Here is a 13,139-nt window from a genome sequence, read left to right on the forward strand (position 1 = left end):
GTGTAAATCCTCCAATAGTATTTCACAGGTAGTGTAGGCTATCCAGGAGGTTCATAAAAGACTCCTTACACTTTGCTTTTCCAGGAAATGGCCTCTACATTGCACTATATGTACTTGCAAAAGCTCATTTTACGTACTGCACTATACATACTACTGTACCTACGAGTATACAAAAACCCTTCTCAAGGTACATTATATACAGTAGATCAAACATGATGTGGAGGTAAAACAGACATATTACTACCATGATGCATCATTCTACCAGAACATCATCAATACTTCAAAAGGAAAAATGGCATCGCTTTCTTTCAGAATATCGTAGTAGAATACAATCGTTCAGTCGTGTAATCCATAGATGACAAGCCAATTATCAAAGAATCCATCAAAGCTGATCAACTCAAGTTTCCCTGTAACTTTTCATGAATTAAAACGACAAGCTTTGCTCCCAGACTCAACAACAATTAATCTCTGCTTTCTGCTGAGGAGGATGACACCACATCTGTGTCCCAAATCGCACCCCATTCCCTATATAATCTACTACTTTTGACCAAAGCCCTGGTCAAAAGTAGTGCACTAAATAAGGAATAGGGTACCATTCGGGAAGCAACACAAAATTGGGTTAAAATAATCATCATAATATCTGAACTCCATCCTGGTTAAATCATATTATGTTCTCATACTACTAATTAGAAGGGACAACGGACGACTAAGCAATATTTCATGGTTGGTTTATGCTTTCAAGCTGGTTTCCAATATTGTTAGTTATTCTGTTTATCAGTTTGGACATTACTGTCATTACGTATCGTCAAGGCTCTCATCCAGTTAGAGCAAGGCTGCGTATGAAATCACACCCTATTCCCTATGTAGGGCTCTGATCTAAAGTACACTTTGTAGGGAATAGGGTGCCATTCGGGACACAAGCCTAGAATTTGAATCTCTTGCATAGAGTGAAAGACAAAAGGATGCCCGAGCAAAAGCTATACGAAGTAAGATACAGTGAACTACATATCACAACAACCATCTGTGTTAAGTTAATATGAGTTCATGTTTTTATTTTTTATTTGACCTTTATTTAACTAGGCAAGTCAGTTAAGAACAAATTCTTATTTTCAATGACGGCCTAGGAACAGTGGGTTAACTGCCTGTTCAGGGGCAGAACGACAGATTTGTACCTTGTCAGCTTGGGGGTTTGAACTTGCTACCCTGCCGCCCCATTTTTGTCACAAAAATTTGTACACATCAGTACTTTATTAAAATTATAGCAATGACTTTATCAATCTCTTCTCTCTTATGCTGATACAGAACGAGCCTAGGAATGTGGCCAAGTCCTCTACTTAGCTAACGTCAGTTATCTAGAAGCATTATTCTCTATGATGGGCGTGCCACCCATCAGCTTCTGTGGGTAAAAATATACAGAGCCTTCAGAAAGTATTCACACCCCTTTTTCCACATTTTGTTCTATTAAAATGGATTCAAATTGAGGTGTTGTGTCATAATGTCAAAGTGGAATGATGTTTTTAGAAATTTTAACAAAGTAATTTAAAATGAAAAGCTGAAAAGCTGAAAGCTGAAAATGTAATAAGTATTCAACCCCTTTGTTATGACAAGCCTAAATAAATTCAGCAGTAAAACTGTGCTTAACAAGTCACATAATAAGTTGCATGGAGTCACTCGGTATGAAATAATAGTGTTTAACATGATTTTTGAACAACTACCTCACCTCTGTACCCCACACATACAATGATCTATAAGATCCCTTAGTCGAGCAGTGAGTTTCAAACACAGATTCAGCACAGATTCCATAAAAGACAAATGGTATTTTCCAATGCCTCACAAAGAAGGGCAACTAATTGGTAGATGTTTTTTCTTTTTTTAAGCAGACATTGAATATCCCTCTGAGCATGTTAAAGTTATGAATTACACTTTAGACGATGTATCAATACACCCAGTCACTACAAAGGTGATTCTAACATGTATTGACTCAGAGGTGTGAATGCTTACGCAAATGAGATATTTATATATTTCATTTTCTGTTAATTAGCAAACATTTTCTCAATGCATGTTTTCACTTTGTCAATATGGGTTGCTATTAATGTTTCTCTCACATAATTAGTTAGCGCTAGTGTACAGTGCTGGATAGCTAGATAGTTAGCTACTGGCTACATGTTAGCTAGCTGGCTAGAGATGTTACCTACAACAACCCACAATCAGATGTATTTTCCTGTTGCACAAAGCTTGCTTTTGACAGAGTAGACAGCTTTTGCAACAGGTCCTCGTACACTGAGAGGAAAACCAATAGCAGATAAGATAAAATAACACACTCAGCAATGGTATCTACCTGAAGTGAAATGCAGCCATCAGTCAGTCTCTCCTCAGAGCAGTGATCTACGCACGGGGTCCCGTTTCTTTGTTCCCAGTCTCAACTAACCCAAACAACACAGCACTCCAACCTTTCAAAGAAATGATGTTGCTATTCTTAGCTTCCTTGGGAGTGCTGCACTACAACTATACATTAGCCCACTGTAGGATGGTCCTGAAGAAAATATAGTCAAATATATATAATCTACTGATGAAATTATAGCATTAGCAGTGCAGATAGATTTCCAATGGTCACTGATATTCTACTCTTATAAAAGCCATCCATTGTTATTGTATTTCCTCTGGTCACTGATATTCTACTCTTATAAAAGCCATCCATTGTTATTGTATTTCCTCTGGTCACTGATATTCTACTCTTATAAAAGCCATCCATTGTTATTGTATTTCCTCTGGTCACTGATATTCTACTCTTATAAAAGCCATCCATTGTTATTGTATTTCCTCTGGTCACTGATATTCTACTCTTATAAAAGCCACCCATTGATGTTGTATTTCCTCTGGTCACTGATATTCTAAAAGCCATCCATTGTTATAAAAGCCATCCATTGTTATTGTATTTCCTCTGGTCACTGATATTCTACTCTTATAAAAGCCATCCATTGTTATTGTATTTCCTCTGGTCACTGATATTCTACTCTTATAAAAGCCATCCATTGTTATTGTATTTCCTCTGGTCACTGATATTCTACTCTTATAAAAGCCATCCATTGTTATTGTATTTCCTCTGGTCACTGATATTCTACTCTTATAAAAGCCATCCATTGTTATTGTATTTCCTCTGGTCACTGATATTCTACTCTTATAAAAGCCATCCATTGTTATTGTATTTCCTCTGGTCACTGATATTCTACTCTTATAAAAGCCATCCATTGTTATTGTATTTCCTCTGGTCACTGATATTCTACTCTTATAAAAGCCATCCATTGTTATTGTATTTCCTCTTACTGATATTCTACTCTTATTTCCATTGTTATTGTATTTCTGGTCACTGATATTCTACTCTTATAAAAGCCATCCATTGTTATTGTATTTCCTCTGGTCACTGATATTCTTATAAAAGCCACCCATTGATGTTGTATCTGATATTCTACTCTTATAAAAGCCACCCATTGAGTTTTAGTTTTCTTTGTGATCCAGTCCTAAATCCATATTTGACTTAGTTATGTGGCCTGTTTATGGAAACAGCAGACAGACTGACCCAGATTGTGGTGTTCTTGCCCAGGATCAAACATCGAACCCAGTCTTTCTCTCTAGAGAGTTCCAGACGTTCTATGGAACATCTTTGGGCCCAGCTGAGAGCTCTAGAACCTTCTCCGACCCTCCCTAGAGAACTGTAGGTCAGACACTGTCAGTCAGAAACCAAAATGGCACACTATTCCCTACATTTAGCACTACTTTTGACCAGAGTCCTTTGGGCCCAGTCAAAAGTAGTGCACTATATTATAGGGAGTAGGGTGCCATTTGAATCAGTCAGTCATTGTAGTATCAGTTTGGTGGTGTCACAACCTACTGTTTTGTTTCCCCAGGAGGTAAATGAAAGAGAGAGAGATGAAAGAGGGAAAGGAAATGTGACATTCTCTGTTCTCCACCCCATGACACACGTTCCCTTGAAGATAAAGACAAACGAAGTGCAAAGAGGACATAGTGTAGATCTGAACCTGGAAAAGTAGAAAGGCTCCAATTAACTTCCTTTTGAGTAGTTCTCTTTCATTCTCTTTTTGTGGGGCAGTTCAGGTGAGGTGAGAACAGAGGCAGGCTCAGAAGTGTACCAAGACCGCTTTCTACCAAGTCACCCTTTCATGAACTACAATGTATTATTATGTTTCAAATCACATTACCACTGTAGAGAGTAAGTCATCCATTTTTATTCAGCAATAGAATCCCCCCTCCATATCTATATTCAGGAAGTAAATAAGCTAAAGACAAAAGGAGAGGAGGCGTGTCATTTGAAGTTGGTTTGGGGATTTGTCTTGCTTTGCAGTGGAGATAGACTAGATATACACTGCATGAGATGAGGTGGAAGCACGGAATGCATCCCAAATGGCACCCTATTCCCTGGACCCCAGGAAGGCAGCAGCTAATGTGGTTCCAGAATAAATACTGTGTAGTACTTTTGTAGTAGTGCAGTAAAAAGGGAATTGGGTGCCATTTGTGATACAGACAGTGTTTAAAGATCTCTGTTAGATTGAGGTTGTTTGGTAGAGACACTTCACTGTGATTCATTTAACGTAGAAAAGGCCAGACCTCCAGACGTGTCTATTTTCAATCTTTTGTGACTCGCTCCAAATGGACCATGATATCACACCCTAAGTTGGCCCCCCAGTGCCTAAGTTGTGCCTAATTTCTCTCCTCTCGCTCTGTCTGGGCTCCAGTTCACATGTATTTGGGTTGACTTGCTTCACGTGTGTCATTTTGTGTGTCAGGTCTTGTCCTGCAGTGCCACAGCAGGTGTGTTTGTCAAGTGCCTCACAGAGAGGTGTGACATGACATTTTGTGTTGTTCTTTGCATCAAAGGACATTGATAATATCAGATGAACCTGAATGTGCATCAATAGTATCAACATTCTGAATGAGGGGTCATGTTGTAAACGTTGTATAGGATTTTATCTTTGGTAAGTCTATGAAACACAACTCATTTAGGAAAAATGTTATTAACACACCTTTTGTGCAAACTCCCCCCAAAAATAAAATCCTGACTCACAAAGAAAACTCTCCCAGAGATTGTAATGCATTTGTCTGACATATACCCTTATAATAATCTTTGGTAAGTCTATGAAACACAACTCATTTAGGGAAACATTTATTAACACACCTTTTGTGCAAACTCCCCCAAAAATAAAATCCTGACTCACAAAGAAAACTCTCCCAGAGATTGTAATGCATTTGTCTGACATATACCCTTATAATAATCTTTGGTAAGTCTATGAAACACAACTCATTTAGGGAAACATTTATTAACACACCTTTTGTGCAAACTCCCCCAAAAATAAAATCCTGACTCACAAAGAAAACTCTCCCAGAGATTGTAATGCATTTGTCTGACATATACCCTTATAATAAGACAGAACATAAAGTTTAGGTTTGTGAAGCATTTATGTAGTGCTTATAAAGCCTTTATGTAGTGATCGTGAAGCCATTATGAAGCTATATATAGCCTTTATAAGATGTACTTTGTTTAAAGTGGGACCGAACACACGGTATTTATGTAGCAGTGCCTAAGTGACACAACTTCCAATCAGTGTCCTTTTTTTATTTTTATTACCTTTATTTAACCTGGCAAGTCAGTTAAGAACTAATTCTTATTTTCAATGACGGCCTAGGAACAGTGGGTTAACTGCCTGTTCAGGGGCAGAACGACAGATTTGTACCTTGTCAGCTCAGGGGTTTGAACTTGCAACCTTCCAGTTACTAGTCCCAACGCTCTAACCACTATGCTACCCTGCCACCCCCATCTCATGGTGTACATCACTCTGTTTTCCACCCAGGAACCACACGGCAGTGAGCTCCAAAGTCATTGCTGTCACAGTGAGACCAGAGCCCAGGATAACAGAGTCACACCTGGAGATCGAGCTGGCTCACCTGGCCAACGTAAGGACCTTTATTTTATTCATCTTTCATCTTTCATCTTTCATTTGAATTAATTTGAGGGCAAGAATGACCTCCTCACAATGTAAGTACCTGCCCAAGACTCCCTCACTTCTTGAAAAGGCATACAAGTGACACAGAGAAGGCAGATGTTTAATATCCAATCAGATAATTGTGTAACCGGTACATTGGACCCAGTTACATGACGGTAATCCATGTACTTGAGTCCACACTCAAACACGGTTACCAAAGTCAATTGTACAGAGAAGATACTGTATATCTGGACCTATATTCACAAAGCATCTCAGAGTACGAGTGCTGACCTAGGATCAGGTCATCCCTGTCCATATTAACCTAATTCATTTCATTATTAAAGGCAACTACTCTGAGACGCTTGATAAATACAGGCCCAGACCTGAATCAGGAGGACAAGTTGAAATATATGGGCTCTGACAATGACATGCTGCTTTGCATCACCTTGGACGACACCTCTGAACGATAGTCTTTATCTCAGAGATTAACTAAAAGGCCAGGGTTGTAAAGAGAGCTTGTCCTTGTAATTATCTGGACAGTGCCATCTCTCTCTCTCTCTCTCTCTCTCTCTCTCTCTGTCTCTCTCTGTCTCTCTCTCTCTCTCTCTCTGTCTCTCTCTGTCTCTCTCTCTCTCTCTCTCTCTCTCTCTCTGTCTCTCTGTCTCTCTGTATCTCTCTCTCTCTCTCTCTCTCTCTCTCTCTGTCTCTCTGTCTCTCTCTCTCTCTGTCTCTCTCTGTCTCTCTCTCTCTCTCTCTCTCTCTCTCTCTCTCTGTCTCTCTCTCTCTCTCTCTGTCTCTCTCTCTCTCTCTCTCTCTCTCTCTCTCTCTCTCTCTCTCTCTCTCTCTCTGTCTCTCTGTCTCTCTCTGTCTCTCTCTCTCTCTCTCTCTCTCTCTCTCTCTCTCCCCTGACACACCTGCTACACTGGACGCCTGCAAATTAATCATCGAATCAATTACTCTACCATTGTTTGTTGGCTAATGCACTCTAAACGTGTGGCTGTAGCCATTGTTGGGTACTTCAATGCTTATTGAGGCTAATGTGATTCAAAGTGAAACTGCCACCAATTCTCATTGGCATTTTACATTTTAACCCTGAACTGCAATCTAAAGAGGTCTTGCCATAGCCGTTAGTTTTAAAAGAACAATTTGTTTAGTGAGTTATTCTTGGATAATTGCGTGCAGAAATGACTATCTGCGAGGCTTTGGTCATTTTGTTGTGGTTATCTAATGAGTGAAGGTTTTCAGCGTGCTCTCTTCTTCTTGGTGATGCAGGGAACCCTGAGTCCTTACTGTGCACTGTGGGATAACAGCGTCATGTAAGTGAACCAGCTTTCCTTTTTGCTGTTTTCTCCTGCTCTTCTCTAATCCATGGTGATGCTGATGTATCTGTTATGTAGGGAATTACGCTTTGATTTCTATTGATATAAAGTAGATTTCTAAATGCACTGAAGATGAAAACACTGTTTTGTCCGTCTTCTACGAGGTTCAAGGGTGCTTACTCTTGGCAAAGTGTACTGTACGTAATTGTACTCAGAATGTCTTCAGACGATCCTATACTCTGTATGTATTAGCTTCGGGGCCGTCGTCCTCTGTAAGGGGATCTGAGGACAATTACTTCAGCAGAAAAAAACGCCTATGAAGATTAAAATCAGATGAAATGAATAAATCTTCTAAATAACATTGGGGAATTTTAGTCTGGGTCTGCATCCCAAATGGCATTCTGTTCCCTTTATCGTGCACTATGTTTGACTAAAGCCTGGGCACTTTATAGTAAATAGGGACGCAGCCTGACTTTTGCCTTCATTGTGCACTACTGTTGACCAAAACCTGGGCACTTCATAGGAAATAGGGACGCAGCCTGACTTTTGCCTTCATTGTGCACTACTGTTGACCAAAACCTGGGCACTTCATAGGAAATAGGGACGCAGTCTGACTTTTGCCTTCATTGTGCACTACTGTTGACCAAAACCTGGGCACTTCATAGGAAATAGGGACGCAGCCTGACTTTTGCCTTCATTGTGCACTACTGTTGACCAAAACCTGGGCACTTCATAGGAAATAGGGACGCAGCCTGACTTTGCCTTCATTGTGCACTACTGTTGACAAAAAACCTGGGCACTTCTCATACTGTATTTCATTGACCAAAACCTGGGCACTTCATAGGAAATAGGGTTCCTTTATTTCATTAAGCTACAGACACAAAACAGGGTTCATTTCATAGGAAATAGGACACAGCCTGACTTTTGGTTCCTGTATTTCAGCCTGACACTTTGCCTTCATTGTACAGCACATACAGGGTTCCTGATTTCATTAAGCTACAGGGTTCCAAAACACATACAGGGTTCCTGTATTTCATTAAGCTACAGACACACATACAGGGTTCCTGTATTTCGCTACAGACACACATACAGGGTTCCTGTACATTTTTACAGGGTTCCTGTATTTCATTAAGCTACAGACACACATACAGGGTTCCTGTATTTCATTTCAAGCTACAGACACACATACAGGGTTCCTGTATTTCATTAAGCTACAGACACACATACAGGGTTCCTGTATTTCATTAAGCTACAGACACACATACAGGGTTCCTGTATTTCATTAAGCTACAGACACACATACAGGGTTCCTGTATTTCATTAAGCTACAGACACACATACAGGGTTCCTGTTTTCATTAAGCTACAGACACACATACAGGGTTCCTGTATTTCATTAAGCTACAGACACACATACAGGGTTCCTGTATTTCATTAAGCTACAGACACACATACAGGGTTCCTGTATTTCATTAAGCTACAGACACACATACAGGGTTCCTGTATTTCATTAAGCTACAGACACACATACAGGGTTCCTGTATTTCATTAAGCTACAGGCACGTATTTTTCTGCAATTGTATGAGACAATAAGCGGCGAAGGCCAGAGGAAATTCAATGTAGGTTTTGAATGCATCTCTTGTCCTCTGTGTTGTCTACAGACACACGTAATAGCACACTGATAAGGGTAAATTCCTCTGTGTTGTATTACAGCCGTTGTATGACACTGATCCTCTGTGTTGTATTACAGCCGTTGTATTACAGCCGTAATAGCACACTGATAAGGGTAAATGGAATGAAAGATCCTCTGTGTTGTATTACAGCCGTAAATGTATTTAGCACACTGATAAGGGTAAATGGAATGAAAGATCCTCTGTGTTGTATTACAGCCGTTGTATTACAGCCGTAATAGCACACTGATAAGGGTAAATGGAATGAAAGATCCTCTGTGTTGTATTACAGCCGTTGTATTACAGCCGTAATAGCACACTGATAAGGGTAAATGGAATGAAAGATCCTCTGTGCCGTTGGAATATCAAGGAACTCAGTGATTTGATAGAAGCTGGTTTCAATGCCATCGTTATTGTTCCTTGTGTTCTTTGTTCCTTACACATTGTGCGTCAGAAAATATACCATCATTTTATACATTAGACTCAAATCTTATCTCTATTTAATTTAACATGCTTTATTATTCTGGTTTCTTAATCCTCATCTGAAAGGACTACATAGCATACAGATGTAGGACCTTAATTTGATCCAGTTTGCAACAGCAAGAAAATGCTGCAGCAACAGGAAATGTTAATAATTATGTGGATTATAATTCATGGACATTTTTGTAGGGGTTGATACTATTATCGTGAAGGGAAAGCAAGTCTGAAATAACAAACTTTAGAAACCTTCTTAAACTAAAAAGCACTACAAGTTTCATTTCCTGCTGTATAGGAAAATTCTCAGTAACAAACGAGTGACCAAATTAAGATCCTACATCTGTACAACGTTTAAATTGAAGAATGTCAACAAATATCGTCAACTATATATCCCATACACAGTTCTGTTCATCTGTTTCTGAAACATTTAAAATGTTCTTAAAAATGTGTAGATTGAAACAGAAACAGACTCCCTCCAAGATTTCAGAAACATTGTTCTTCATGACTCATTATTTCCTTCTATACTGTGTGTTCTATCCTTCTATGGTGTGTGTTCTATCCTTCTATGGTGTGTGTTCTATCCTTCTCTCCTGTGTGTTCTATCCTTCTATCCTGTGTGTTCTATCCTTCTCTCCTGTGTGTTCTATCCTTCTATGGTGTGTGTTCTATCCTTCTCTCCTGTGTGTTCTATCCTTCTATGGTGTGTGTTCTATCCTTCTCTCCTGTGTGTTCTATCCCTTCCTCTCCTTATATCCTGTGTGTTCTATCCTGTGTGTTCTATTCTGTGTGTTCTATCCATCTCTCCTGTGTGTTCTCCATCCTTCCATCTCTCCTGTGTGTGTGTTCTATCCTTCTATCCATCTCTCCTGTGTGTTCTATCCTTCCTGTGTATCTATCATCTTCTATCCTGTGTGTTCCATCCTATCCTTCTATCATGGATGTTCTATCCTGTGTGTTCTATCCATCTCTCATGTGTTCTATCCTTCTATCCATCTCTCCTGTGTGTTCTATCCATCTCTCCTGTGTGTCTATCCATCCATCTATCCTGTGTGTTCTATCCTTCTATCCTGTCCTGTGTGTTCTATCCTTCTATCCTGTGTGTTCTATCCTTCTATCATCCTCTCCTGTGTGTTCTATCCTTCTCTCCTGTGTGTTCTATCCTTCTATCCTGTGTGTTCTATCCTTCTCCATCCTGTGTGTTCTCTATCCATCCTGTGTGTTCTATCCTATCCTCTATCTGTGTTGTTCTATCCTTCTATCCATCTCCTGTGTGTTCTATCCTGTGTGTTCTATCCTTCTATCCTGTGTCTATCCTTCTATCCTGTGTGTTCTATCCATCTCTCCTGTGTGTTCTATTCTATCCTGTGTGTTCTATCCTTCTCTCCTGTGTGTATCCTTCTATCCTGGTGTTCTATGGATGTTCTTCTATCCATCTCTCCTGTGTGTTCTATCCTCTCCTGTGTGATCTATCCTTCTATCCTGTGTGTTCCATCCTTCTATCCTTCTATCCTGTGTGTTCTATCCATCTGTCCTGTGTGTTCTATCCTTCTATCCTGTGTGTTCTATCCCTGTCCTGTGTGTTCTATCCTTCTATCATGTGTGTTCTATCCTTCTATCCTGTGTGTTCTATCCTTCTCTCATGTGTGTTCTATCCTTCTATCCTGTGTGTTCTATCCTTCTATCCTCTATCCTTCTCTCCTGTGTGTTCTATCCTTCTATCATGTGTGTTCTATCCTTCTATCATGTGTGTTCTATCCTTCTCTCATGTGTGTTCTATCCTTCTATCATGTGTGTTCTATCCTTCTGTCCTGTGTGTTCTATCCATCTCTCCTGTGTGATCTATCCTTCTATCATGGATGTTCTATCCTTCTATCCATCTCTCCTGTGTGTTCTATCCTCTCCTGTGTGATCTATCCTTCTATCCTGTGTGTTCCATCCTTCTATCCTTCTATCATGGATGTTCTATCCTTCTGTCCTGTGTGTTCTATCCTTCTATCCTTCTATCATGGATGTTCTATCCTTCTATCCATCTCTCCTGTGTGTTCTATCCTCTCCTGTGTGATCTATCCTTCTATCCTGTGTGTTCCATCCTTCTATCCTTCTATCATGGATGTTCTATCCTTCTGTCCTGTGTGTTCTATCCTTCTATCCTTCTATCATGGATGTTCTATCCTTCTATCCATCTCTCCTGTGTGTTCTATCCTCTCCTGTGTGATATATCATTATATCCTGTGTGTTCCATCCTTCTATCCTTCTATCATGGATGTTCTATCCATCTCTCCTGTGTGTTCTATCCTTCTCTCATGTGTGTTCTATCCTTCTATCATGTGTGTTCTATCCTTCTATCATGTGTGTTCTATCCTTCTCTCATGTGTGTTCTATCCTTCTATCATGTGTGTTCTATCCTTCTATCCTGTGTGTTCTATCCTTCTATCATGTGTGTTCTATCCTTCTATCATGTGTGTTCTATCCTTCTCTCATGTGTGTTCTATCCTTCTATCATGTGTGTTCTATCCTTCTATCCTGTGTGTTCTATCCTTCTCTCATGTGTGTTCTATCCTTCTATCATGTGTGTTCTATCCTTCTATCATGTGTGTTCTATCCTTCTCTCATGTGTGTTCTATCCTTCTATCATGTGTGTTCTATCCTTCTGTCCTGTGTGTTCTATCCATCTCTCCTGTGTGATCTATCCTTCTATCATGGATGTTCTATCCTTCTATCCATCTCTCCTGTGTGTTCTATCCTCTCCTGTGTGATCTATCCTTCTATCCTGTGTGTATCCTTCTATCATGGATGTTCTATCCTTCTGTCCTTCTATCCCTATCATGGATGTTCTATCCTTCTATCCATCTCTCCTGTGTGTTCTATCCTCTCCTGTGTGATATATCATTATATCCTGTGTGTTCCATCCTTCTATCCTTCTATCATGGATGTTCTATCCATCTCTCCTGTGTGTTCTATCCTTCTCTCATGTGTGTTCTATCCTTCTATCATGTGTGTTCTATCCTTCTATCATGTGTGTTCTATCCTTCTCTCATGTGTGTTCTATCCTTCTATCATGTGTGTTCTATCCTTCTATCCTGTGTGTTCTATCCCTATCATGTGTGTTCTATCCTTCTATCCTGTGTGTTCTATCATGTGTGTTTCTCATGTGTGTTCTATCCTTCTATCATGTGTGTTCTATCCTTCTATCCTGTGTGTTCTATCCTTCTCTCATGTGTGTTCTATCCTTCTATCATGTGTGTTCTATCCTTCTATCTCTATCATGTGTGTTCTATCCTTCTCTCATGTGTGTTCTATCCTTCTATCATGTGTGTTCTATCCTTCTCTCATGTGTGTTCTATCCTTCTCTCATGTGTGTGTGTTCTATCCTTCTATCATGTGTGTTCTATCCTTCTCTCCTGTGTGTTCTATCCTTCTATCCTGTGTGTTCTATCCTATGGTGTGTGTTCTATCCTTCTATCATGTGTGTTCTATCCTTCTTCTATCATGTGTGTTCTATCCTTCTATCATGTGTGTTCTATCCTTCTGTCCTGTGTGTTCTATCCTTCTATCCTGTGTGTTCTATCCTTCTCTCATGTGTGTTCTATCCTTCTATCATGTGTGTTCTATCCTTCTGTCCTGTGTGTTCTATCCTTCTATCCTGTGTGTACTATCCTTCTATCCTGTGTGTTCTAT

General features: G+C 39.8%; 1 protein-coding gene across 1 annotated transcript in view; it reads left to right on the top strand.

The window, feature by feature from the left end:
- adgrb3 (adhesion G protein-coupled receptor B3) overlaps positions 1 to 13,139 on the top strand; it is a 127,054-nt gene that overhangs the window by 1,153 nt on the left and 112,762 nt on the right. The window contains exons 2-3 of the mRNA XM_042315446.1: positions 5,865 to 5,967; positions 7,269 to 7,312. Coding sequence (XP_042171380.1) covers positions 5,865 to 5,967; positions 7,269 to 7,312 — 147 coding nt within the window. The remainder of the gene's footprint in view (positions 1 to 5,864; positions 5,968 to 7,268; positions 7,313 to 13,139) is intronic.

This window comes from Oncorhynchus tshawytscha, unplaced genomic scaffold, assembly GCF_018296145.1.
Source record: "Oncorhynchus tshawytscha isolate Ot180627B unplaced genomic scaffold, Otsh_v2.0 Un_contig_1936_pilon_pilon, whole genome shotgun sequence".
Lineage (NCBI taxonomy): Eukaryota > Metazoa > Chordata > Actinopteri > Salmoniformes > Salmonidae > Oncorhynchus > Oncorhynchus tshawytscha.